Source organism: Sphaerodactylus townsendi, linkage group LG05, assembly GCF_021028975.2.
Source record: "Sphaerodactylus townsendi isolate TG3544 linkage group LG05, MPM_Stown_v2.3, whole genome shotgun sequence".
Lineage (NCBI taxonomy): Eukaryota > Metazoa > Chordata > Lepidosauria > Squamata > Sphaerodactylidae > Sphaerodactylus > Sphaerodactylus townsendi.
This window is the reverse complement of record NC_059429.1, coordinates 1,818,624-1,846,314: the sequence shown is the minus strand read 5'-3', so window position 1 is coordinate 1,846,314 and position 27,691 is coordinate 1,818,624. Positions and strand designations below refer to the sequence as shown.

The window sequence follows — 27,691 nt, the reverse complement described above, 5'->3', positions numbered from 1 at the left end:
CTTTGCCGGCAGTTGCAGGCACAGCAATGTTTTTAAAAATTGGCACACTCAATCAAAGCCTTCCTGGCAACAGCCCCACCTGGCTCCGCCCACTTTATAAAAACACTTGGCAGGTGTTAAAGGTGTCTTTCAAAAGATAGCATTAAAGATTTAAAGTTTTACTGGGCTGTAAAACTAAGGAGCAAGTTATTTTAAGAATAACTATTTTCAGCATAAAAGAAATTAGAAATCCATTTTGGGGCAGGTTTTTTGTATTGTGAACCTGTTGTTTTAAATGTTGTTTTTGTGTGTGTTTTAAAAATCATAATAAAAATAAAAAATTACTGTAAAGAAAAGGCGTCAGCTGGTGTAGGTGTTAGAAAAGGTGTCTTTCAAGGGGTAGCATTTAAGAGTTAATGTGGTAGTAACTTGGTAGTAACTAAAGTACGTTACTTGGTAGGAACTAAGGTTACTCCATTTTGAGGGTGGAGGCGGGTTAGTGTTGTAACATCGTGTGGTTTTAAACCACACGATGTTGGTTGGTTTTGTGTCTTTTAAAAATCATAATGAAAATAAAAGTTATTATAAAGAAAAGGTGGATTCCGTCCTGGATAGTTTTTTAGCATCTTCTTTAGCCCTAAGTGGCCTTCCAGGAGATGTTATTTCCCTTACGTAGATTCACACATTCCCCAGCGATCACTATTGCTCTAGCTTTGAAAAGCAAACAATTTTGGAGGAGGGGGGGGGGGATATGAGAGTCTTTCCTGGGGTTGTTCTACACGTGAATGACTCATTCACACATGCAAACCCCCAATTTGGTTTAGCAACCAAATTGGGTTGCCAGGTCTGGCTTGGGGAATTCCTGAAGATTTGGAAGGAGAGTGGAGTCGGGGGGGGGGGGCAGGCTGGGGGGAGACCTCAGCAAAGCGTAACGCCATAAAGCCCACCCTCCAGGGGAGATGATCTCTGTAGTCTGGAAGTCGGTTGCAATTCCATATCTCCAGGCCATACCTGGAGGTTGGCCACCCCCCAAACTTATATGTGGCTCAAAGCCCAAGACGATTCGACACTAAAGGAAACTCCTTGAAAAACCTCTCCACGTGGGCCCTCCACGTACTCAAACACACTCTTCTTCCGACCCGCTTCCTCTAATCCTAGTTGGGAATCTTAGCCTCCCTTCCAGAGGACAATAATAGTCACGCAAGGCAGGCAGGCTGACTCCGCGGACGCGCATTCCCACGTTCAACCCAACACGAAAAAAACCCTCGCAGTCACAAGTTCTCTCAGCTGCGTCTTTCTCCCGTTGGCGTTCCGCCGCTCCCCATTGGCTGTGGCCGAGGCGTCCCTTCACGGGATTGGTCCTGACGCGCTGAAATGGAGCAAGCCAGGAGCGTTCTAACCACGCCCACAACTCTTACTCCAAGGTCGAGTGTTCCAGTGGCGAGACTCTTCTGCGCAGCGGAGTAATTCCTCCGGGGTAAGAAGTTTCTCCGGGGTTCGGTGCCGATGGAGCGGGTTGCCAAACGCATTAAGTTTCCAAGCAAAAGTCTTTCCTGTGGGGCTTGGAGAGGAACTTTGCTGATCTTCCGGTTTGGGGGAGAGAGCGGGAGTTGATTGTTAAGTTGGTGGGTGACTAAAGGGGGGAGGGGGGGAGGAGTGCCTATTGATACTATCCACAGCCTTAACTGGCAAATAATGTGTCAAAAAATAATGCATTTTTTGTGTGTTGCTGGGTATTGTTATATTGTCGCATTGGAACTAGACTTATACAGTTGTAACTTTGTGTTTTAAATATCGCGTGCAGTTTGTAGTTGGGTTAATATGGAGCGCTGCAATTTCATAGAGTTACAACAACCTCGGGTTATTTGGGGGGTTTTGTTGTCTTTAGGTTTCCATAACTCCATCGCTCTCTTTTTTGCCCCGGCTCGGATGGAAAAGTCCAAACAAAGAGTGGCTGGAATCTGCTTTTCTTCTTAGCGCTGTAAACTTGGTGGAGTGGGGGTGCTTTATCGGTTTCTCCCCTGTTTTCTCAAAAAAAAGAAAAAACCAACCCTCCCCATATATTTCAGCAAGTTTTCTCCACCCTTCCTGCAAACAAAGTTTTAGCAACTCGGGCTTTAAAAAACTACGTTCAGTTTGTGGGAAAACAAAATTTGTTTGCACCCCAAACTGCTGGTTTGTTTGTTTAATGATGAGTGTTTTTTGTTTCCCTATTGACGTTTAAATTCTTGTTGCAAGAACTTGCTGGCTTGCCCGTTAACTTCCTAGCTTGCTTTTGGCGAACTGACATAGACACGTGGTGACGTGGGGGTTTGATGAGTAAGTTTTATGCAGCAGGCTGGAGTTATTTGTAAGGAAACGTGGTTTTTAAAGTGGGAGGGAATTCCTATGAAGGAGAAGTGGATGCTGGGAGTGTGTTCACCTTATTTCTGGTGTTATTTTGGAGGCATGGTTAAAATTCAGATAATAAATTGCAGGCTAAATTTCAGGCTGAATCTCAAACTGAATTGCTGGGAACAAGTTTTGGCTTAAGCCGATTTAAAATGTGCCCAGTTTGGGTTTTACCATTCCTTGCGTTTAAGTTATGAGTATATAGCTGTAGCCCATCCGTATTGTTTTAGTCCTGGTGAGAGTTTGTGGCATCAAAGCGTTTTGTTTTAATTTCTAAAATTGCCATTGTGTTCAGTGATATTTGTGGGGCTGGTATTGGATCAAGTTTGGGGAGACCTGTGTTCAAATCTACACATGTACCTCATTTGCCTCGTTTACATCACCTTCCTCCCCCCAAAAAAGGGTTCATACTGTTCTTCTCCTCCATTTTAGCCTCACAACAATTTTGCAAGGTAGGTTAAGAGTGTGTGACTGGCCCAAGATCACCCAGCAAGCTTCCATGACTGAGTAGGGATTTGAACCTCTGTCTCCCATCTCCTAGCCAGACACTTCAGCCATGGTACCATACTGGCTCCTGCATGCTGGTGTGCAGTAGTGTAAAAAGATGGTGGACCAACCACTGTGTTTCAGTCTGACCTACCTCACAGGATGGATGTGAGGCTAAGGGAGGGTCCCTCCTGTCTGCAGTCCACTAGAGTAGAGAGAGCGAAATTCCTTACATTACTGGCTGCATAGATAGTTCTATGAAGGTGGAAGAAGAAGAATATAATTATTACAATACTACAGACTTCTTCAGGCCTTTGTCCATAAGGGCCCTGCCATCTCAATTTGGAGAGGTGAAGTAAATTGTTTTAATTCCTTTGCATTTTATGGTGCAAAAATTGGAGCTAGAAATTGTTTTAATTCCTTTGCATTTAGTGGAGCAAAACTTTCAGTTCATTGTGTTTTCCTCTTCTCATTACTGATATGAACTTTGAAATCAAAAGAGAGCAGCAGTGGTTAAGAGCATGTGCACTCTAATCTGGAAAACTGGGTTTGATTCCCCACTCTGCCACTTGAGCTGTGGAGGCTTATCTGCTTATGTGCAACACACGCCCACTGGATGACCTTGGGCAAGTTACAAGTTCTTCTGAGCTCTCTCAGCCCCACCCACCTCACAGGGTGTTTGTCGTGAGAGGGGAAGGGAAAAGGAGATTGTCAGCCCCTTTGAGTCTCCTTACAGGAGAGAAAGGGAGAGTATAAATCCAAACTCCTCTTCTTCTAATGGAGAGGAAACACAGAAATGTGGGGTCAAGGTATCAGACTAGGACCTGGAAAACACGGATTTGAACACCGGAAGCTTGCTGGGTGACCTTGGCCAGTCACACTTTGACCCTGGAAAACATTTGGATGGGAGACCTCCAAGGAATACCAGAGCTGTGATGCCCCCTCTGAACATCTCTTGCCTTGAAAACCCCGTGAGGTCACCGTTGAGTCAGCCGTGACTCAACAGTAAAAAAAAAAGACATTTGGAATAATTTTTGCATCATCTTAAATGCAGTTTGTTCCTTTTCCTTGTTTGGTTCAGGTGTGATTGCTGGTGGCAGATGTGTGAGAGGGAGTACACAATGTTGTGGTCTATTTCCAGGGCCGGGACATTTCTGCTGCAAGAGTAAAATTGTGGTCTTTGCGTTGCCAGCTGCAGGTTGGGAAATTCCTGGAGGTGAGGGGTGGGTGGGGAGGGGCCTCAGCAGGGGATGCTACCATAGAGTCCACCTTCCAGAGCAGCCGTTTTCTCCAGGGCAACTGATCTCTGTAGTCTGGAAATGCGTTGTAATTCTGGAAGGTCTCCAGACTCCACCTGGAGGTTAGCAATTCAAACAAGCACCTGTATGGCTAATGGTGCAGTCGTACCAGTGTCTGTGATATTCAATATATTCAATAAGCCCCTTTGTAGAGGGGCTGCTTGGCTTAGGAATCTTTGTGTAAATTGTCACACAATAATAAGCCAGTGTAGATATTGTTTATGTTAGATTTAATATAAGAAGAGGAGTTTGGATTTATACCATCCCCCCTTTCTCTCCTGTAAGGAGACTCAAAGGGATTACAATCTCCTCCCCCCTCCCCCCCAGCAAACACCCTGTGAAGTGGGTTGGGCTGAGAGAGCTATGAAGAACTGTGACTAGCCCAAGGTCACCCAGCTGGGTTGTGTTGGAGTGCACAAGCTAATCTAGTTCATTAGATAAGCCTCCACAGCTCAAGTGGCAGAGCAGGGAATCAGACCCGGTTCTCCAGATTAGAGTGCACCTGCTCTTAACCACTACATCACTGCTGCTTATTTCTAATTGTTTATTGAATAATATGGGTACTGGTACAATAGTGCCCTTAGCCATACCAGTGGTTGCTTGGATGGCTAACTTTTAAGCAACCCACCTGACTTTCATTATGGTTGACCCACCTGGGGGTTGGCATATAGACAATAATGAGGGGAATCATGTCTTTACTTTTGGAAGTGTCCGCTACTGAGAGCCAGCATGGTGTAGCGGTTAAAAGCAGGTGCACTCTAATCTGGAGATCTGGGTTTGATTCCCCGCTCTGCCTCTTGAGCTGTGGAAGCTTATTTGGTGGACCAGATTAGCTTGTGCACTCCCACACATGCCGGCTGGGTGACCTTGGGCTTGTCCCAGTTCTTTGGAGCTCTCTCAGCCCCACCTACCTCACAGGGTGTTTGTTGGGGGGAGGGAAGGAGATTGCAAGCCCCTTTGAGTCTCCTGCAGGAGAGAAATGGGGGAGGGTATAAATCCAAACTCCTCTTCTTTTTTTCTATACTGTCCCCATTTTTCCTCTTTTCCAGCCTTCCCTCAGTGAGGACTAGAAACCTGTGGTGTCATTGATTTTCAAAAAGAGCCATTCTGGTATTCTAAACTTGGCCTCTGGCTTAGATGGTCTTTCCTGCCGGCTGAAGGTGCTGGGTGATCCAGTCAGTTGTCAAAACTCTGGCCAGTTCATCCCCTGTGGTTGTCTAGTTTGTACTTATGACTTCCTGATTGCAAAACTTAGAAGGATTCATGTGGAAAGCAAACCCGTTCATGACTAGTTCCTTCGGGGAACATGGGGTGAGTGACTAACCTTGTGTTGCAGTGTGCTGTTCGGATTCTCCAGAGGTTGACCTTCACTAGAATGAGTGTCGAAAGGACTCTGCTGTTCTAAATGAGTAAGCTCAGGTTGTGTCTGTGGGCAGCTGGCCAACCAGGGCAGAGTTGATACACTAAGCAAGCGTAGCGGGATTCCAGCGGGTTCCAGAAAGAGAGGCCCCCTCCCCCTCCAGGGATCCCCTTTTCACTTTCCTGTTTCCTCCTCTCAAGGGTGCTAAAAGCTGCATAAAATGGTAGTTGCAGCTCCAGTTTTGAAATGAACCGGCCATGCTCCTAGTCCTCATGGGAGAAGCTGTGTTCCAAAAGGTAGCATCTCCTTTGCCAGGAAAAAAGGTATAAATGGAATAAACTACACTGATATTGGGGTGCTGTGTGGTTTCCGGGCTGTGTGGCCGTGTTCTAGCAGCATTCTCTCCTAACGTTTCGCCTGCATCTGTGGCTGGCATCTTCGGAGGATCTGAAGATGCCAGCCACAGATGCAGGCAATCGAAACATGCTGCTAAACTACTGCCACTTTCCCGAAACTCTAATAATCGGCAGTGAAGCCTTCGACAATACACTGATATTGTAAGAACACCTTGTCAGTAACATTTCCTCGCCTGGGTCACTAGCCCTGTTAGACGCACAAAATGAAGGTTGCTTGTTTTCATGGCAGTCGCCCTGTGTGACATTTTCTCCTGAGAATCCCTTTTGTTTTTTGTGCCTACTCACTCGAATCCCACCCCCCACCCTGGTTGATTTAGCTTCCTAAATCTTGGAGCACCAGGCAGTATTCTGAATTTAAAATGCAGCTGTGTTCAAAAATAGAGGCAGTCCTCTATTGTAGTCATCAGGAAGCCTCTTTGGTGCAGCTGGAAGTAGGCCCCATGTTTCCCGGTCGGGTTCCTACACGCCCCTTTGCTTCCATTTGGAGATTGACAGTAATATCTGGGAAATAAGGATGCCCCTGGAATTCTTTTCACCCCTGCTATTTACACTATGCTAGGGACTCCTGGGACACCCCTGTAGCATGGTATAGTGGTTAGAGAGTTACGCACGATCTGGGAGACCTAGGCCTGAATTCCCACTCCACCACTGTAGGCTGTTGGCTGATATTGGGCTAGTTGCACACCCTGACTTACTTCGCAGGGGTGTTGTGAGGGAGAAAAAGGAAACCATGTGAGCAGCTCTATGTCTCCACTGGGAAGGAAGCCAAAGTATAAAATGAAGTTTTTTAAAAAAAATTCGCTTACTCTGAGACTTTGTGGTTCCAGTAGTTTTGAATGGCCAGGAGAAGAATCTGATACGTATTTAATCGTTCTGTGCTCTTTTTCCTGGTTGTTCAGAGCATATTTATTTATTCATTTCTATCCCAACTCTCTCCAAGTTGCTCAAGGCATCCGATGGACTCTTTAAAGCCATTTTAAAAAATCATTGTGTATTAAAACAGGAGCTGTAAAACAGGCATCGCTTACATTAAATTGGCAGCAGTAACACTCTTTATCAGCCACAGGCTGGTATTTGTGTGGAAATGAAACTAAAAATGCCAATACAACGTTAAAAATAACTGGTGCCGAGAATAATCACCGGTAACGGTTTTAAAACAGTGATGGGATGTTCAGAAACAGAGTGTGGAGTTTGTTAAATTTGCTGGCTGTTAGAAAACACAAATGCACACAATTGGCCAAGCTGTTGCATACTGATGTGTGTGTAACTGGGACTGGAAATTCTGGCGCAGTTCAGGAAGATGTTCTGGGAGGAAGGGGCCACCACCCAAAAAGCCCTGCCTTGTTTCACCACGCCCATCGGTTGAGAGAAGCTTTGGATGAGGACAGCTTTGTGATCCGCTGGGCCTGCCTCACTGCATGGAGTCTGGTGTGGTGGAGATGCCCATGTGCTGAGATTTCAAAACTGGCAGCCCCCTGCACAGCGCATGGATGTGCTGATGCTCACGCCTTCCTGTGCAGCCACATGCTGGGGTTATCCTGTTCTTTCTGCAGCTACCTCAAGGGTGTCCAACTCTGGGGCTTCAGATATTCATGGACCAATTGGCCATGCCAGCAGGGGCTGATGGGAATTGTAGTCCATGGACTTCTGAAACCCCAGAGTTGGATACCTCTGACCTACCTAGATCTGTCCCCCCCCCCCCCAGCAACAATCTTGTGCCCTTTGTCTGACATCACAGGAGCACCTATTTTGGAGCAGTCCAGTTATTGTCCACCAAAAACAAGTTGGGTCTTGAAGAAGTAAACAAGGCAGCCGGTGATCATTAGATTGCCAAGTGTGTTTGGAATCTAACAATGGAAAGAAACCAACTTGCCAGACAAATGGAGCAGGCTGGCTGCTGTTTAGGCAGAAATTAGTTTAGGAAATGTGGGTGGAAAGCGCGATGTGGGATTTTGTTACCTGATCTCCTTAGGCCCAGCTCTTTGCAGAAGGTGACTTGGCTCCAGCTTCAAAGCATTATTTTTCATAGTTCTGGTTTTGGCACAAGGCACAAAGATCTTAATCGAAGTAGCGCAGTTATTGTGTTCGAAAAGAGCTCAAGCGGTCTGTGTCCAGAGGAGCACGCCGTTAGATAGATGTCACAAGGATGCAGGCAGGTGGAGGTCCCTGCCGGACGGATGTAAGGAAGAGTGAGAACTTCTGGGTGGAGGACAGATAACTGAAACTTGATGGACTTATGAGATGTTAATGTTCATAATCTTAATTCGTACTAGGCAACAAAACTAGTAGCTCCCTCTGAAAAAATGTCTCCTTTGGTCTCCAGGATGGGAAGTAAATCCTAATTGATTTATACTGGTTAGCCTGTAGGGTGGCCACCACCCAGCAGGTTTAAGTGGCAGAGTGCAGATTCGAACCTAGGTCTCCTAGATCAGTAGTGGCGAACTCCTGTAACAGGTGCCAGAGGTGGCACTCAGAAGGCCCTCTGTGTGGCAGACGCACGCGTGCACAGAGTTCATCATGTAACGATAATAGTGTAATTGTTCAGGAAGCATTTCATTAGCATTAAACCTAAGACGGAAGACCTGGATTTTGGGGAAGCAGTGGTAAAGGGTAAACCCTGTTAGAAGTGCTGTTAGAACCCTACTGATTTTCATGGGAAGAACGAAAGTGTTATCCTTTACCTGAGAGTAAATGGCTTCGGTTGCTGGCAATGGGTTTGCTTCTTGAGTAAACCACTCTAAGAATTGCGTGATTCACCTGGATTCAAAGCGCGTTGCACGGAGTTAGCTTCGAAACAAAGCCACCAACTACCACCAAGCTTACTCCCGAGTAACGTGTGCCTTTGAGCCAGCCGTTTTTTCTATACTAAAACCTCAGTATTCAGGTTAAATTGCCATGTTGGCACTTTAAGATAAATATAAATTGAGTTTTTGGGTTGCGAATTCAGGCACTTTCGGTCCTCTCTGCCGAAAGGTTAACCATGCTTTAATCACTGTCCTAGATGGTGCTACATAGCACTAGAAACTCACTGAAATTTGTGGTGTGAGCTCAATGGGATAAAATGTTTTTAATAGACTCTGGAAGAAATATAATGGCGGGGAGGAGAGATTTCACAGGCAGTAAACACTTCATAAACCTTCCCCCACCACTGTATGATTCATGAATTCAGTATGTTCTTTTCACATGTTGAGTAAACCATAATTCATTTTATGTATGTAATTTTATTAATTTTTTCAAATATAACTCACAAATATAACTCACAAACAAAAGAAGATATCGAGAAAGAGAAAGGAAAGGAAGGAAAGGGGAAAAAAGGAAAGGAAAAGGAACAAATATAACTCACAAACAAAAGAAGATATCGAGAAAGAGAAAGGAAAGGAAGGAAAGGAAAAAAAAGAAATACAGCTACCCATAAGGGAGGGGTGTGTGTGTGTGTGTGTGTGTATATATAAAAACTCTGACATGTTGGATCTTAAAATTATAACACCAAATATCATTTAAGGAGAACGTTATATCGTTTTAAAATTCGTCATTTTCTAACTTTTAGTTCCAAAACAGCAACAGGTATCTAGTAACCAATTATTTATATCTTAATCATTAATAAATTAGTAATCTTACTGTTATTATTCTTACATGATCGATTCAGCCTCAAATAAAAAATGCAGTTCCCATTTTTCATCAAACTCTTGTTTTGATGGTTTGGTTCAAGGTTTGCAGTAACCGTCATTCGGAAATTAATTAGACACAGTTGCTGTGTCTAATTAAACCTGCAACGTTGTGTGTAAAATGACAGTTGAAAGGAGAAAAGCAATTGGTGTCACCTTCTAGACTAGGAGTGCCCAACTCTGGTGCCCTAGATGTTCACGGCCAATTGGCCATGCTGGCAGGGGCTGATGGGAATCGTAGTCCATGAACATCTGGACTACGCCAGAGTTGGACACCCCTGGTCTAGCCCATTGGCACAGTTCTCTTTGTCCCCGCCGCTTGGAGCTGCGTTCCAGAAAAGTCTCCACTATGTATGTGCTGGCTGAAGAGATGGGGGGGCTGGAGCAGAAGCGGTTCTTTAGAAGGTCCCAGGGATCTGGAGCTCCCAATTGCAGGGAGGATTAGAACAGCTCTTACTTCAGGGTGTGCAATTTGCCCTGCTGGTGCAGACCAAGAGTCTGCTGTCCTCTTTCTAGGGAGTGAAAGCAGCAACCCTCCTTGGCATTTGGTAGATAAAGATAGACTGCTCTTATACACAGAAGATACATGCATGCTGATGACTTGTTCAGCCAGTTGTCAAGAGACATTAAGGCCCCTTCCACACATGCAGAATAATACACTTTCCATCCACTTTCACAGTTGTTTGCAAGTGGATTTTGCTATTCTGCACAGCAAAACCCAGCTGCAAAGTGCATTATTCTGCATGTACGGAAGGGGCCTTACCATTTCTTGGTGGATCTAGCAGAAGTGGCTGGCCACATGGCTTCCTGCCCTGACTTTCTGAGCACCCAGTGGCCACTTGGTCGCCCAGCAGCTGATATTGAGTTACTTGATTTATATCCCACCCTTTTCCAACAAGTCAAGTTCAAGGTGACTTCCAGTAGGAACATAACAGTATAATGTATATATGAATACATTAAAATCCCAATATAAAACTGATAATAAACTGGTAATAAAACTAAACGGTGCCAGATTTGGTCAGGGGCCCCATCATAAGGAAGGTACAGAGTTGATTAATAAATAGTTATTTTACAACAAGAAAGAAAGGGGAAACCATTGCTTCCCCCAACCATAATCCTAGTGGAGCGCTTGGAAGGGAGTTCCTCCAGGGCCTAGACTGGTATACTGCCCCTGGACTTGGAGGTTCTGTTGGGGCTGCCTACTATCATTGTTTTCTATGAACAAGGATGGCTTTATTCTTAGCAGGCATCTTAAGATAGTGGTGCTTGCCTTCAGATTTCCAGAATTGGATTGAAAGAAGAAACGTTGATTCTTTCTCTTCCAGCTGCACCATGTCCTCGGAAGATAACATCACAAGCCCGACGGTTGCCGAAAACAAAGAGCCAGAGCAGCAGGTAACAAGCAGGAGGCCGGTTATTCAGGGGATTTGCTTTTGCTGCTTTCTGGACGCTGAGGGTGGCGGAATGGGTTAATTGCATTTCTAACTGACTTTTCTTTGTCTTCTGGATGATTTTATATTGTACCAGGTGCTGCCCAAGGTGCTGCCTGGCTGTCTTCACTGTTATCTTGTTTGCAGTTCTTTTTTAGTAGCGCATCTCCCGCGATGGGGGGGGTTTCGTCCTACTTTAACTATAGGGGGCTGAGCAAACCTTGGATTTACAACGTCTGACCAGGGAAGATCTCAATACCAATAAACTACTGTTCTTCTACATGAGTTTGTGGCAGTTTGGGGGATTCTGACAGCCTTGGACCTAAATTAGCCCTTTCTCCCGCAGAACTCTTCTGCACTGCTTCAGGTGGCTGGCAGGAAATGCATTTGACCATCTGCTTTTGGCAGGGAAATCTGGGTCCCTGCACTTCTCCTGTGTCATTGATGCCCGCCCACCACACCAGAGAGAGACGTGGCCGTGGAGCCACCTCTGGGACTCTCCGTTTGTTCCTGTACACGAGGATTGTGGCAGCTTTCATTCCACTTTCTGTCAGCCCTAGACTAAAGTTCCTTGGGGGTCCTGCTACCGGGGGAAATGCTTGCTCACCACCATTTGTTGGGGTCCCCGAAACATGGTCTTTGCTGCTAGCAATTTCTATATTTTTGAAATATTTGTAAACCTGCTCTTCTCCTGCCAACAGAGGCAAAGCTGGGTCTTCTGATTCGACTGTAATTGTGAAGCCCAAAGGGACGGCAGGGTAGTGGTAATTAAGTACTGTATATGGGCAATTTGCTGGCTGTTTGGGACTAGGAAATCTAGATGGGCCAGCTGCCAGTTCAGTTGGGTACAAAAAGAGGTACCGCTCGCTGGCAGAGACTTTTGGCACCTCTGACTTGGCCACATAGGGAAGACTGGAACACAAACACACACACGCGCGCGCGCAGTTCCAGCTGCTGTGATGAATTCCATGTCTTGGAGGATACTTCAGAACTGGGGAAAGTTGTTCAACAGAGCCATCCCAATGATCTGTGGGCTGGAGGTCTGTGAGGAAACACCGACCATTCGGGGATGTGGTGTTTCAAGGGAGAGAAGTCTCTGTCATAATGCCAAAACTTGGGGTTCCCAAGTAAAACTGAAGGATGGCAAATTGGGGACATACGTAAGGATGCAGAATACACTGATGGGTGCCAATTGAGATGGCTTTCAAAGGGTAATTGTCTAATTCAGAATGGAGAGGTCTGTGCAGAAGACTCAGTAGAACCTCCGTGTGAGAAGCAGGCCCCAGACTACCTGTGAGCCATCAACAGGGCATCTTTGCTACAAACACTGTTTGTGGGGAAGCGTCTGGCTGTTGCCAGGAAATGTAACATCAGAGAAGGTGGTCTCTTTTGATGCTGATTTTTATTTCAAAATATAAATGATTCTGAGAACCGATCTGGATCTCTCATTTCAAGAATGGAACCAGACCCCCTGAACTCTCTCCCCTTCTTCCTAGAATGTGGTCACTCGAGTTGCCAGTCTGCCTCTGGTGAGCTCCACCTATGATATGGTCTCCTCGGCTTATGCCTCCACAAAAGAGACCCACCCCTACCTCAAGTCTGTCTGTGATGTGGCAGAAAAAAGCGTGAAGACCCTCACGGCAGCCGCTGTGAGTGGGGCCCAGCCCCTACTGGCCAAGCTGGAACCTCAGAGTAAGTGACTTTGCTCCATGTATGGGGCAGGTCTGGTGTCTAGTACACGTGTGTGTCAGGTGTAAGAGTTCTTGCTTCTCTGGGGCCGAAAATTCACTCAGCTGTCGTAAGAAGACACTGCATGTCTCATCCTGTATCAAAATTACATGAAGGGCCAGGATTTCTGCTCAATGCAAGTTCTTTGTTTTGCGGGCTTGTCAGTCAGAGTAACAAGGGCTGAGAAACTGGGCAAGGCTGAGGCCATGATCACCGGGTGTCAGGTTTTACTTAATATTGGCCACCTTGCCACTCTGAGGACTAGAAACGTGGCAAGGCATGTTATCGAGGGAGTTCTCTAGAGGTGTGGGATGCTCCTGTCCTCTCCGGAATTCCCTTTGTGCTCTTCTGCCCCCACCCCCCACCCCCCGCGCGCGCTTTATAGAAAAAGGGACACTGCTTATTTTGTGTGCCAATAGATGGAGAGTCTCCCTTTGAAAAAAAAAAGCAAACCTGTTATTCAGCGTCATTTTTTTCAGTTTATTTTGTGGTGCTGTGAAGCTCCTTGTGAGCTGCCATCTTTGGAAAGCCAGCTTACTAATATTGTACCCAAGTACAAGCATCTTGCCATCATGGGGACTAGCAACTTGGGGAAAGGAGTGAGCTCTTCTGCTCTCAGAATCCAAAGGAAACAGACATCCATCTCTTCCTTCCTCTAGTTGCAACAGCCAACGAGTACGCGTGCAAGAGCCTAGATAAATTGGAAGAAAAACTACCCATTTTGCAGCAGCCGTCTGAGAAGGTCAGTATTTCAGTTCAGTCCCCCTTGGGTGCGAGTTCGAGGGCTCAGTGCTGTAACAGTGACCCTTCTGAGTACTGCCCAAATCTATCTGAGCTGCACCATCATGCTTGCATAATTGAGCATACAAAACCTTCCCGCACGTAGAGAGCTAGCATGTCTGGGTGCTTGATTCTGTTGCAACTTCTTTTGTGCACGATGCAAATGTTTTTGAATTGTTGGGAAGAAATGGGTTTGACTGCTTCATGCTGACCGACTAGTTGGGTGTGAGAAATTTACTTTTGCATATTTAATTTTGTGCATTCGGCAAAATGTGGAATTAATTTGAAGCTTCTGATTAAACTGGCTGCAACAGCTTAACCAATCTCTGTGATGGCTGGACCCAGTCTGTCATTTGAACACAAAGGGTTGCCAGCAAGGAACAGTGTGGTTGCTGATTGACCGTGACACCCTCTTGCATCATAAGAACTGCTACCTCTTCTTAATTCTCCATTGGCATCAGATCTGCAGGCGATGTCTTGGGAGTCTGCAAACTGACTGATTTCCTTCTGATCCACATGGAGGTCAATGTGAATACTTTTATCTTGTGCATCCAGCCAGACGTGAAATTCTAATGAACTTTGGTGGTCACCTTTCCATAATAAAAATACATGATCTAGATGTGTAAGGGCCTAGTACCCCGGTCAGTAACAAGACTCTAGAATGGTTTTTAGAGCTTTATTGAAACAGTGTCTGACCCATATGGCCAGGTGGCTGAGACTGAGGTCCCAGCTCCCTGGCTCCCAGTATAAACCTTGCAATTACAATCAGGTAGCCCCCACTCTTGCATTCCCCATATCAGCATTAGAAAGGACAGTTGAGGACAGTTGCAGTAGATACATTGTTTGGGGAATGGCCAGGCCAGGAGAGATTAGGAGGAACCGGTAAACTCTATTCACTACCTTGCTGCAAAACAGGAAAGCTGAACCTCTGGCCTGAGACAGGGCTGATGCAAGCCCAGCCACTGAAAGGCATGCCCGGGCATGTCTCAGGTGCTTTGGCAGGCCCAGAATGGCGGGGCCTGACAAGACGTCACCACCATTTAATGATACAAATATGCAAAAGCTTACTAGCAGAATAGCTTCAAATTGCCCGCATAGGAAATGACAACTTCTGGGGTAATTGAGGATCCCATTTCACTTCCTTTAATTTGCATGTGTAATTTAACATTAAATGGGGAAAAAAGTTGTTTAAGGCCACGGTTTGAGCTAGATGTCAGGACCATGCCTGTCACTATATTGATGTCTTGCTGTGTGTGATTTGCAACTGTTTTCCTGTTTCCCTCTTCCCTTCCTAGCAATCTGTAGCCATCTTCAGGAGAGTTCCCAGGTTCTTTGTAAATGAGAGCATATAGTGGACATTTGGTGTGGTGGTGAACCAGGGGGAATAAAGGATATAAGTCCTGGATCTGAGCTCTCTAGCTCAGATCCTGCTTTACATTGTTACTCTTCATATCACCTGGAATAAACTGCTTTTGGACTCTTCTACGGTCTCTGTTATTTCCACGTTCGAGAGTCTGACACTAGAGACACCAAAAAATGAATTGGGGATTCCTATTTTGTTGAAGGGTTTTTTTTTTGTAATCAGTAATGTTTCTCTCTCAGCAGTGTTTGTGTAGAGTGACACAACATCTAATGTTAGAAAAAAGATTTCCCTGTTTAAATTAGGAGTGGGGCAGGCGGTCAGGAAGGGCGAGTGTATATGGGGATAGCCTGGACTGTGGGCCATTCTGGGGTGCCATTTAACTGCTGTGTTTGCTTTGCAGCAGAGCCTTAGAATTATAGTTTTGCATTTATTTAATGCACGAGCAATAGGAAAAGGATGCATGTATAAGAAGAAGAAGAAGAAGTTTGGATTTATACCCCCCCCCCTTTCTCTCCTGCAGGAGACTCAAAGGGGCTGACAATCCTTCCCCCTCTGGCAAACACCCTGTGAAGTAGGTGGGAGCTGAGAGAGCTCGAGAAGCTGTATTCTTAAAGGTCACCCAGCTGGCGTGTGTGGGAGTGCACAGGCCAATCTGAATTCCCCAGATAAGCCTCCGCAGCTCAGGTGGCAGAGCGGGGAATCAAACCCGGTTCCTCCAGATTAGATACACGAGCTCTTAACCTCCTACGCCACTGCTGCTCCTATAACAACCCAATCCAGGGGATGAGGGGTAATGGGCTCTTAGAACTGGCACAGGGTCCTGCTGGTGCAGGGAGGTGGGGGGGGTGGACCCAGAAGAGCCTGTGCCCTACAGAGAAGCACAGACTTAAAGCTGTAGAAAAGTGCAGCTGGGGGGTGGGCTAGGGATGTTCACATCCAGGGTGGCTTTAGTTGCATACACCCGGTTGGAGCTCGGAATGCCCACACAGCACAGGTCACCGGACCACGTCACCCAAAGGGCGGCATAAGTCCATCTAACCCAGTGTTAGCAAACCAACATGATCCAGATGTTATGGACTACAATTCCCATCAGCCCCTGCCAGCATAATGGTGGCCATGTGGCAGGGGCTGATGGGAATTGTAGTCCATAACATCTGGACTGCCAAAGGTTCGCCACCACGGATCTAGCCCTATGGGAGCTTTTAGGCACCAGGGCAGTTTCAGCAATTTGTTGCCTTCCCGCCACACCTCGAAGCTCTCTGGAGACGACATGGCAGCGGCACCATCCCCGCCTGCCAGAGCCCTTTGGATTGAGCTGTAAACAACATTACATCTAAAATTCACCTACACAGAATTCAATAAAGGATTTACTTTTACAGTTTTATAAAATGTACATAAAATTACAAGTACATGGGATTACGCAGTTTAAAAATGAAGGAATTATGCCATTAAATGCCGAAGACAAAATTGTTGCAGCTGCCAGGATGTCACTTGGATCAGAATCTGCTAATAACTTTGCAACAAGTTCCTGTTTTACAGCAAGGCTCCACTTTGGGCCATATCTAATAATCCATTTTTCTTGGGCTGCATTTTATTTCTCACAACCAATGAAGAAATGCCAGATGCTACCTACGTCCCCTGATTTGCAGTCACAAACGCACTTAGAGAAGGGAATCTCTTGAAGTCTACCTGTGGAGTCCCCTAATGACAAGGCATTTTTAGACTAATGTTTGTGTTCTCCAAGGTGAGATGTGCAGCAAACCAGGAACTTCTCGGTGGTAGCACCTTGATTCTGAAGCTCCCCTCCACAGTTCCTAGCTTGGATCTAGTCACTGTTGAATAAATGCAAAACCATAATTCTAAAGCTCTCTCGCAAAGCAAACACAGCAGTTAAATTTCACCCCACAGTGGTCTGCAGTCCAGCTATCCCCATATGCACTCCCCCTTCTTGGCCCCCTGCCCCACACAGAATTAAAACAGGGAAATCCTTTTTCTAACACTAAATATTGCTCGGAGAAGCACTGTTCAGCATGCTCTTTCATTCCCTCCCTGCCCCTCATGCTGCCTGGTTTTGTGTTTTCCTGAATGTTGATTTTTATCAGCTGGTGATTCAGGGGGTGTGTATTTAGCACGGAAGCCCCCACCCCTGAGAGCTTTTTTCCCTTAAGGATGGAAGGAATGTGTGCCCCTTTTCTCCCCGTCCTGAAATGTCAACTTCTCATCTTCCAGGTGGTCGCCAGCACCAAGGAGGTAGTCTCGAGTACTGTCAATGGAGCCAAGAATGCTGTGGCCAGCAGCGTGAGCGGGGTCATGGACATGACCAGGTCGGTGGTGTCGGGCAGCGTGAATACCGTCATGGAGTCCAGAGTGGGTCAGATGGTGGCAACCGGCATGGATGCCGTGCTGGATATGTCAGAAGACTTGATGAATCAGTACCTCCCTGTGTCAGAGAAAGAGCTGTGTGAGTAGTAGATCTTCCTGTGGGCTGTGAGGCATATTGACAAACTGGAACGATATTGACAAGCTGGAACAGGTCCAGAGGAGGGCAACCAAAATGGTAGAAGGTCTGGAATCCCATGCCCTACAAGGGGAGGCTTAGGGAGCTGGGGGTGTTTAGTCTGGAAAAGAGAAGGTTAAGAGGTGACATGATGATAGCCATGTTTAAATATTGGAATGGATGTCATGCTGGTGAGGGAGCAAGTTTGTTTCCTGGAGCTCCAGAGACTAGGACCAGGAGTCATGGGTTCAAGGTGAAGGAAAAGAGATCCCACCTAAACATTAGGAAAAACTTCCTGACAGCAAGGGCTGTTTGACAGTGGAATGCTCTACCTCAGAGTGTGGTGGAGTCTCCTTCTTTGGAAGTTTTTAAAGAGAGGCTGGATGGCCATCTGTCCAGGGTGCTTTGATTGTGTGTTCCTGCATTGCAGGGGGTTGAACTAGATGGCCTTTGGGGTGTTTTCCAACTCTATGATTCTATGGTGTCACTTTCCTGGTGCCTGGCAAGTGCTTCTAGAAACTGGGTGGGGCTATGCTGGGCTTCTGAATAAATTAAAAAGCATCCGATTTCTGTCAGACAAGCTGAAGAGTTGCTATTAGGGCGACATGTCAACTCAATCGCTGCCATTTTGTGATTGCGCCTGCTGCCCCGCATCAGAATTCAAAAGGATTTGGGCTAGAAACCTGGTGTTCCTTTTTAATATGATCTGTCTATCTGTCAGTCATCATGTGTTAAGAACTACCAACTTCGTGTAAACTCTGACATTGTATTAAGGACTACATTGTGATACAGGAAAGGTACCAAGTCTTCGAAATGACTCCCGGTGCCAGAGGTCAAAGTGGGGGGACCCACACTTCGTGGTGAACGCCTCCATATTTTGGCATAAAGCACAGCTTGAAATTTCCCTGTTAGGCCTCAAAAAACTGAGTGTTCTGTATTCTCATTTATCAAAGCAGTTTGATTACTCTTTTTAAAAATTAATGGGAGCCTTCTGGAATTATGTTAACTGTGATAGATCACCAAGCAATGTTCTAAGGAAGCAAAAATATTTATAAACAGAACCATCCTGGATCTTGCATCTCCTGGGTCGGGGGGAGTCCTGTGTACAGAGTTCGGGGGGGGGGTGGGATCTGCTAGTTGGTGGGTGGTAGAAAGTGCACACAAGTCTCAGCTGGCTTAAGGGGACCCCGTAGTGTTTTCAAGTAGGAGACGTTTAGTGGTGGTTTGCCCGTTGCTTGCCTCTGGACTTCCGGGATGGTCTCCCATCCAACTCCGCTTCCCAGATCCAAGATCATCAGGCTCACCTCAGCCATCCAGGTCAGGGTGAGGGACTGCTACAGCTGGGCCCTTGAAGGAGATCTTAAATAAAACACTGATGGGACATCTTCGTTGTGAAAGCTGCGTGTATTAGGAACTGATGAAGCATATTGTCGAAGGCTTTCACGGCCGGAATCAGCTGGTGGTGGTGGTTTTTCCAGACTGTGTGGCCGGGGTCTTGCCATTTTTTGCTCCTAACATTTTGTTCGCATCTGTGGCACGGCACAGAGAGAAACGTGTCTCACTGTGACATCACCTGCAAAGATGCAGAAGAAACGTTAGGAACAAAAAATACAAGACCCCGGAACACACAACAGCCAATTGATGAAATTTCTCCAAAAGAATGTAGGAAGAGCCCTGCCAGAGCAGGTGAGCCACTTGACTTCCGGTTTCTTTCTCTTCCCATCTCTCATCTTGCCTGTGCCGGGGGTTATTCAGCAGTGGCGTAGGAGGTTAAGAGCTCGTGTATCTAATCTGGAGGAACTGGGTTTAATTCCCCGCTCTGCCGCCTGAGCTGTGGAGGCTTATCTGGGGAATTCAGATTAGCCTGTGCACTCCCACACGTGCCAGCTGGGTGACCTTGGGCTAGTCACAGCTCTTCTGAGCTCTCTCAGCCCCACCCACCTCACAGGGTGTTTGTTGTGAGGGGGGAAGGGCAAGGAGATTGGCAGCCCCTTTGAGTCTCCTGCAGGAGAGAAAGGGGGGATATAAATCCAAACTCTTATTATTATTATTATTCATGGGTTGCCTACTCCTACAGGACAGCGTTCCACTTAGCAATATGGCCAAGAGCTGCTGATCCGCTGAATTTTAGTTTAATCCCATTTTAACCCTTTTATCCAGTGGTTGTCTTTGTACCTTCTAGCTGAGAGTTCTAAAAAAATAATTTGGAGGAAGGGCAGCTTTCCTGGGATCACTTGTGCCAGGGAAGGTCCCAACGGCAGGAATTCAGTGAAGCCGATGAAGTATATCTTTGGTCTAAAATAAAAATCAACTTATTCACAGTTAAGCATGTACAACTCACTTTCTCTCAATCGGAGTTGAAATATCCCATCCTAACATGATATAGAGACCTAATTGTTACCTACATGCTCTTTTATAAATTTCTACTAAATGAGACCACCTCAGCTTCAGGAAGAGTCATTTACACTCATAGGTGACACGAGTAATCCAGCTCCAAATCCATTTCTACTACATGAGAACCTTGTCAGTCTAAAATAAAAATAAAAATATCAACTTATTCACAGTTATACAGATACAACTCACTTTCTCTCAATCTGAGCTGACATTTCCCATCATGCCATGATCTAGTGACCTGATTATTATCTATATGCTCTTTTATAGGTTTCTACTAAATGAGAACACCTGAGCTTCAGGAGGAGTCTTTTACTCTCCTAGGTGACATGAGTAATCCAGCTCTCTATTCAAACCTAACTTGTTGGTCTGAAATAAGAATATCAACTTATTTTCAGTCTGTAGCAGTTTTTTTTTCAATGTTGACAGATGGGGGGATCTCTGTGAAATGTTGTAACACGCAAAAACGCAGCTCTGTATCTGAATAAATAAAAAAGAAATAAAAAAGAGTATTCTCCGACATTGGCACGCGGTTGCCGATCTGCCTGGATGCTGACTCCCACCACTAATTGGACTGAGACGCACTAAGAATATCAAACAAGCGATAATCCGAACTGAGATAGAAGAAATGAAAAAGATAACAACAACCAGACCCGGACACACAGCATGTGGCAAGTGTGCGCAATGCATTTATTCCATGGACACTGACAAGGTTGATATCCCTGGAACAAAGATCAGCTGGCAGTTAAGGTCATCTACAACTTGTGACACAACACATTGTGTATATGCCATTATTTGCCCGTGCCCAAAATTGTACGTTGGGAAAACAATTCGTGCCGCACATGCAAAACCCGGAGTTTCTGAACACACGGAGTTGCATCAGAAGTTAGCAGTAGTGGATGAAGCACCCTAGTTGAACATTTCAGGAGATGAAACATTCAGATACAGAGCTGCGTTTTTTGCGTGTTACAACATTTTCACAGAATCCCCATCTGTCAACATTGAAAAAAAAACTGCTACAGACTGAAAATAAGTTGATATTCTTATTTCAGACCAACAAGTTAGGTTTGAATAGAGAGCTGGATTACTCATGTCACCTAGGAGAGTAAAAGACTCCTCCTGAAGCTCAGGTGTTCTCATTTAGTAGTAACCTATAAAAGAGCATATAGATAATAATTAGGTCACTACATCATGGCATGATGGGAAATGTCAGCTCAGATTGAGAGAAAGTGAGTTGTATCTGTATAACTGTGAATAAGTATATCTTTGGTCCACATTCCTGTCGGTGCGAAACCTTGTAGAATTCCTTAGTGCGAATCTCACTGCAGCCGAGCTACCCTCTTTTAACCCCAGCCCTTCGGGTCCACCTGAGGAGGACGTAAGCGGTGACTCTGAGAAGGGGGGAGCTGGATTCTATAATCTTGTGTAGTTTCTGACTGCAAGCATCCTTTCACGTTAGCTTTTAAGTGCACAACTAGCAAGCCCCAAACAGCTCTAAAAGTGTGGTGTAGTGGTTAGAGCCTTCTCGCTCTGCCCTGGGTAGGAAGGCATCTTGGTCCAGTCTTCCTTTCACCCTAAAATGCCTCACAGGACAAAACTAACCCCTAGTATGCCACCTTGAAGGAAAGGGCAGGATAAAAATATAGCTAGCAGGGTGGCCGTTGTTTGAACGTGACTGTTGAAACCTTGATTTCTCTCTCGCAGTTGAATTGGCAGCTTCAGTGGATTGCTCTGATCTGGCGGCCCCTGTGGAGCAGCCGAGTGAGCGTGAGAGCTGTTTTGTCCGCCTGGGGTCTCTCTCCAGCAAAATCCGCCACCGGGCCTACCAGCAAGCATTGCACAAGCTGTGGAACGTCAAGAAGGGCACTGAAGTCTCCCTCACTCAACTCCACCTGATGATCGAGCTGGTAAGGATGCCCTGGAGGGGGTTCTCAGAAGCCCCCATGGTTGTTCACTCTGCTGTTCCGTTTATAGCCTGCCTTCACTTTGTGAGCTGCTGTGAGGTCGCTGAATGTTCACAAACATTCAGATTGCTGAAGGGTGAAGGTGTGTTCACCAGAATGGTGGAAGCTACTGGTGGAGGGGTCAGTTTGAACGGGGAAGTCACCCCAAGCAGGACTTGGGCTCTAGGGAAAGGAAAATAAGACCGGGAAGTTCAGAGGTGGGAAGGCTGGTGGAAATGAGGAGGAAGACGATGGGAGCTGGGTCTGACTCCTCAGAACTAGAGATTTGGGGTTGGAGCTGGCAAGGGATTTTGACAAAGCAGGAACCAAGTGGTGTTAAATGCCCTGCTGATGTAAGCAAGCATACCTGAAGCTGTTTAGGGTTCTGTGCACAAAGATGGAGAAGGGTCTGTGTGACAACCAGGTGGTTTTTCAGTCCCCCCCCCCCCCACCTTACTCCATCACACCTTCCAGTAGTGGTGACCAAGTTCTCCGAGGGCGATTCCGCACATGAGTAAAATAGGTTCGACCCAGTTCCCTGAGAAGGGTACTAACCTAGGTCGAAGCCATTGTTGTTCCCCACTGCAACCAGCTTGATCCCAGCTCGGAGGGCAGAATCATCCTGTGCCTCTTTGCTGCTCCGTTCCAGTTGGCTGCTGTTCTACGGCCATGTTCTGTCTATCCTCACACACGTTATAAAAAAAAACTGCCACAGGAATGGGAGGGATGAAGGTGGCGTTTTTTGATTGGCCAGCTGCATGCATGCCCGAAACACTCAGCTGTGATTGGCTGAATGGGGGACTCCTGGCACCAGACATTCCGCACTTTACTGGAATCGAGCTGAGTTCGAGTGTGGTTCCCTGAAAAAGTAGTAGTTCCCAACTGGAGGCGGAAATTTGACCGTTACACGGGGCGAAGCTGGTACAAAACCACGTTGATCCCAGTGGTTGTGCGGAGCACTTAGGTCGAACGCAGCTCGAACATAGGTTGATAAAGCAAGTGCGGAATCGACCCTGGAGTCCTTCCCAGCCACACCTTCCTTTCACAAGGCAAAAATAAATTTATCATCTCTGATTCAGCCAGGGCTCAGTTCTCAGTGGTTTGGCGGATGAGGCAAGGAATGTAGGAAATGTTTGATTATTTACAGCAGAGGGCTCTTCTTTGGAAGCCATGATTTTCCCACACCTACTGAACTGACAGGCTGTTTCTACCAGCAAAAAAGATGTATTTCATATAGAACATCTCCTTAAACCCAAGAATCTCAGCATACTGAAATAGGGTTGACTGGTTTCTTGGGATATTCTCCTAAATCCCTTTGCCAGTCCCTGATTTACTGTTTCTCTTGGGTAACTCAGAATATCTGTTCTTCTCCTGCTGCTCTCAGCTTCTGAGCCCTGTACTATAAATATTTGGGTTCTTTCTCTTCACTGGGCAAAGCTCCAATCCACCTAACTGGGATTCCACAGCTTCTGATTGGCCAGTGCCACTTAGGATCTTCCTGTTCCCCTTTAGGTAGGGATTTGCTGGGATGCCTGCAGGGTGGAACTGGAAACTGTCCATCATGGGGGCGGGCGGGGGGGGGGGGCAGCAGCCTCAGGCCAGGTGTGAACCAAGGTGGGTTGGAATTCTTGGAAGTGGGTGTGGTTGTTCCCTCTTAACCCCCAGATTCCTTTGGGTGTTTGAGCAGGTAGAACACATCAAAGAAGGCGTGGGCCAGAAACTCCAAGGAGGCCAGGAGAAGCTGAACCAGATGTGGTTGGAGTGGAGCAAGAAGCAGGCAGGGAGCGAAGAGCCGGTGGATTCTTCAGTGCAGCCAGAGGTAACTTGGCTACGGTGGCTGCCCCTGGACAAGGGGGCTGTTCTGTCCCAACGGGCTCTATCATGGCATGACTCATCCAAAGAGTTCAGATTGAGGGTCCGTTTAGTCCAGTTTCCACATTGGCTAACTCAGGGGGGTCCAACTATGGCGCTTCAGATGTTCGTGGACTGCAGTTCCCATCAGCCCCTGCTGCCTGGCCATGGCAGCAGGGGCTGATGGGAATTGTAGTCCATGAATATCTGAAGCGCCACAGTTGGACACCCCTGTGCTAACTGGATGCTGGCTCCACTTGCCATTAACTTCCAGCCCCTGATATTCAGTGGTACATTGCCTCTGAACATGGAGGTTTATCCTTCACTGTTGTGACTACTGCTCATCTGTCAGGCTCTGCAGACTTTCTCCAGCCCTTTTAAAGAGCTTTCAAGGCTAGACATAGCACAGAAAGAGGTGTCTTGGAGTGCCGAGTTGGTGGAACATACTGGCAGATTGTGGTTATGCAAAGAAGTAGCAGACTCGCTGATTAAAGGTAATGTTAGATGTTTATTAGGGAACTACACATGATAGCCATGTTTAGATATTTAAAGGGATGTCATGTTGGTGAGGGAGCCAGCTCGTTCTCTGCTGCTCCAGAGACTAAGGCCAGGAGTCATGGGTTCAAGGTGAAGGAAAAGAGATTCCACCTAAACATCAGGAAAAACTTCCTGACAGTCAGGGCTGTTCAACAGGGCAACGCACTACCTTGGAGGGAGGTGGAGTCTCCTTCTTTGGAGGTTTGTAAAGACAGGCTGGGCAGCCATCTGACAGGAGTGCTTTGATTGTGTGTTCCTGCATTGCAGGGGGTTGGTCTGGATGACCCTTGGGAGTCTCTTCCAACTCTATGATTCTACACTTCAGATGGGAAAGCTGAGAGACAGAGAGAGCCTGAGGCCAAGGTTTCATGTGAGCTTTGAGCGGCCCTGTAGCCGCCCTACTGGTGTTGTGTAGATTAGGGGCCACCCAGCAAGGGGTTCTCTCCTGGGCACCTCAATTCTGCAAAGTGCTTTGGAAGTTCTGTGCAGCAACCAGAAATGCTTGGAGGATCTGTTGCTTGAGACTGTCTAAGGACAGACGAGGTGATATAAAAGGACAGAATGTAAGACTGAAACCACTCAGACAAAGTTTACTTAGAAGGGAAACTTTATTGATTTGACTCGCCCTAGCTACGGGGTGCTGGAACTGAGGATCCCGTCCTCGGTTCCAGCATTTATTGCAGGTTCAAAGTGTTTATTGCAGGTTCCCCTTTTTCCCGCCCTTGGCTCTTGTTGGCTGTCGCGTTCCCGCTTTGGGACCAAGACGGCGGGAACTGGTGCACGCTGGGAATTGTAGTCCTGACACGAAAGGTATTACAGCTGTATCTAGCTGACCACTTGGCTTCCCTTCTGGGTCTTATTTTCAGTTCCTTTGCACGTTAGATATTGTTACTTTCAACAGAACAGGGGAAGGACTGCATTTTATCCATAGTTTCCTGCTTGAATAATTCGCTGTAAATGGGATAACTGGCATTCCACTCGGGAAACGAGGCCCGGCGTTTCTTCTTGATTTCTAGGGTGACAATGAAAAGGTGACGTTCACCCCTGTAGTCTGAAGTAGTACTGTCCACCTTTGAAATACTGCCACCATGTTGCAGACCAGACCTTAGCCAGTGGCTTTGAGTTCCACAAGCTAGTTCTCTAGGCTCCTTCAGTCTGTTGCAGATCTTCTACCTGTGGAGGAGGGGACATATATGTGTGGTGTAGTGGTTAAGAGTAGTAGACTCTGGTCTGGAAAATCCGGTTTGATTCCCCACTCCTCCACATAAACAACAGACTCTTATCTGGTAAACTAGATTTGTTTCCCCACTGCTACATTCCTGCTGAGTGACCTTGGGCTGGTCACAGTTCTCTCAGAACTATCAGTCTCACCTACCTCACAAGGTGTCTGTTGTGGGGAGGGGAAAGGAAGGTGATTGTAAGTCGCTTTGAGACTCCTTACAGGAGAGAGAAGCAGGGTATAAAACACAACTCTGCTTCTGTTTGACCACCTGCAGGCTGCTTGATGAATTTCTGGGCCTCTTGCCAGTAGCTGGCCGCCTCTGATGTTGAGTTAACAGGATACAAGCAGAAGTGTGGTGTAGTGGTTAAGAGCAGGTGCACTCTAATTTGGAGAAACAGGTAAGATTCCCTGCTCTGCTGCTTGAGCTGTGGAAGCTTATCTGGTAAACTAGATTAGCTTGTGCATTCCAATATACGCCAGCTGGGTGACCTTGGGCTAGTCACAGTTCTTCAGAGCTCTCTCAGCCCCACCCACCTCACAGAATGTTTGTTGTGAGAGAGGAAGGGTTTGTGTACCCCTTTGAGTCTCCTTACAGGAGAGAAAGGGGGGATATAAATCCAACTCTTGTTGTTCTTATAATTGTTGATCCGACTTACTGTATGTCTGTTTTAGCTTTGTTTTTAATTGCGTGTTTTTGGTTTGTTAGAAATGGTTATTAAGAAGTGTTTTTATTTATGTTTTTAACGGGTTGGTGGCCATGATGAGGGTAAGAGGGCAGGGGACGAGTTTATGTTAATATTAGTTGAGATTACAAACCAAGTTCTTCTCTTGCCCAGGTTGAGTCGCAGACCCTGGCCATGTTCCGTGGCGTGACCCAGCAGCTTCAGGGCTCCTACTCAGCTCTCATATCCAGCGTCCAAGGCCTTCCAGCCGGCATCCAGGACAAAGTCCAGCACTTCCGCCACACCGTGGAAGACCTCCACTCATCCTTTTCAACTGCCCACTCCTTCCAGGACGTTTCGGCCGCCATCTTGGCTCAGAGTCGTGAGCAAGTCACCAAGGCGCGGGAGGCTGTGGATGACGTGCTGGACTACGTGGTCTCGCATGTTCCCCTCCCATGGGTGGTGGGGCCTTTTGCCCCCAGCTTGGTAGAGCTTCCAGACGCTCCCACTTCCAAGGTGGAAGATGATGTCCAGGCCTCTAAAGAACCGAAGGGGAAGCTGGGCAGCCCACCGAAAGCACCTTCTGAGCCTAAGAAAGACATCTAGGTTTACGTCTCAGTTTACCAGAATGTCCAGTGTGGCCTTGTACAAAGTTTTTTGGGAGTTGTGTTGGAAAGGCTTTGGGTGCTAGAAGAACGTGTGGTGTTAACACTGCTGTGAAAGTCTCTCTTGAGCTGTAACGTTCAGATGTGCCTTCTAACCATTACAATTGATGTGAATGACCACCTGCAACCTCTTTTAGGGTTGGCTGGCTTGAGTAAGAATTGAGTGGCTAGAATTGTACTAATTTTTTCCCCTGGATCAGTTGATTTCTGCAGGATCTCCAGCATCCAGATGTCCAGGGAAATTGGTTTTTCTCTTTCTACTCGAAGGGCATTTACAGCACCCAGAAATACACACTTTTGGGCTGGGCTATAGTGAAAGTTCAGTCAAGAATTACATGGGCTGCTAGATCTTCTGGATGCGTTGTTTTGTGTGGAGGGGTTAAGATGTTCAACTGATTACTGCCTCTAATGTGCTTTGGGCATTTTATGAAAAACTGAGAATTGTTGGTGCCTTAAGTATTACTGAAACATTCTGTCCTTCATTCTGTCCTTCATTCACCTTTGGGTCTTTTTCTAACCAGAGTTGCACGTTTGAACCATTCTGGGCAAGCCCCGAGAAGTCTATGCTCTGTGTGCTATTTTGATCTTTTTGTCTTGTGAGGAGCTGTTGCCCTCATGGTGTTGAATCTTGATAATGGGTAGATTTGGTTACTACAAGCAGTGTGGGCAGAATGTAGAAATGGTTCTCCTCGCCCAAATGAAACTGATATGTGTGTTCTACCTTTTTGCATAGCGGCCAGTGTCTTGTTAAAAATTAAAACTTTTCTAATCAGCATTTTCATGCTCAGGTGACTGTGTCTTATGTCAAAAGTGCCGGCAGGTTTCAGGTCAATATATTTCTGCTTCCTTAAACCAGAGAGCCCTGCTGGGTCAGACTAAAGGTCTGTCAAGTCCAGCACACCAGATTCCACGAAAAGCTCACATAGCAACAAGGTCTTTCCACACACACTTTCCACACATACTATTGTCCTCCTCCAGAAGAGGTTCGCAGAGATGCACCGCCTCCAAACATGTAGCCGTCTCGCCC

At 46.5% G+C, this 27,691-nt stretch overlaps 1 protein-coding gene across 2 annotated transcripts; it reads left to right on the top strand.

Annotated features, from left to right (window-relative positions):
* Positions 1-1,375: 1,375 nt before the first annotated feature.
* Positions 1,376-27,439, top strand: LOC125433850 (perilipin-3-like). Of its 2 annotated transcripts, none has more exons than XM_048498766.1 (8): positions 1,376-1,456; positions 10,921-10,990; positions 12,522-12,717; positions 13,413-13,495; positions 17,126-17,357; positions 21,489-21,691; positions 23,415-23,546; positions 26,174-27,439. In XM_048498766.1, exons 2-8 carry the CDS (start codon positions 10,928-10,930, stop codon positions 26,603-26,605), a joined length of 1,341 nt encoding a protein of 446 aa, XP_048354723.1. In that variant the 5' UTR covers positions 1,376-1,456; positions 10,921-10,927; the 3' UTR covers positions 26,606-27,439. The 2 variants fall into 2 exon arrangements, with proteins under 2 accessions (XP_048354723.1, XP_048354724.1); XM_048498767.1 differs by having other exon boundaries at positions 1,404-1,456; positions 10,842-10,990.
* Positions 27,440-27,691: the final 252 nt, after the last annotated feature.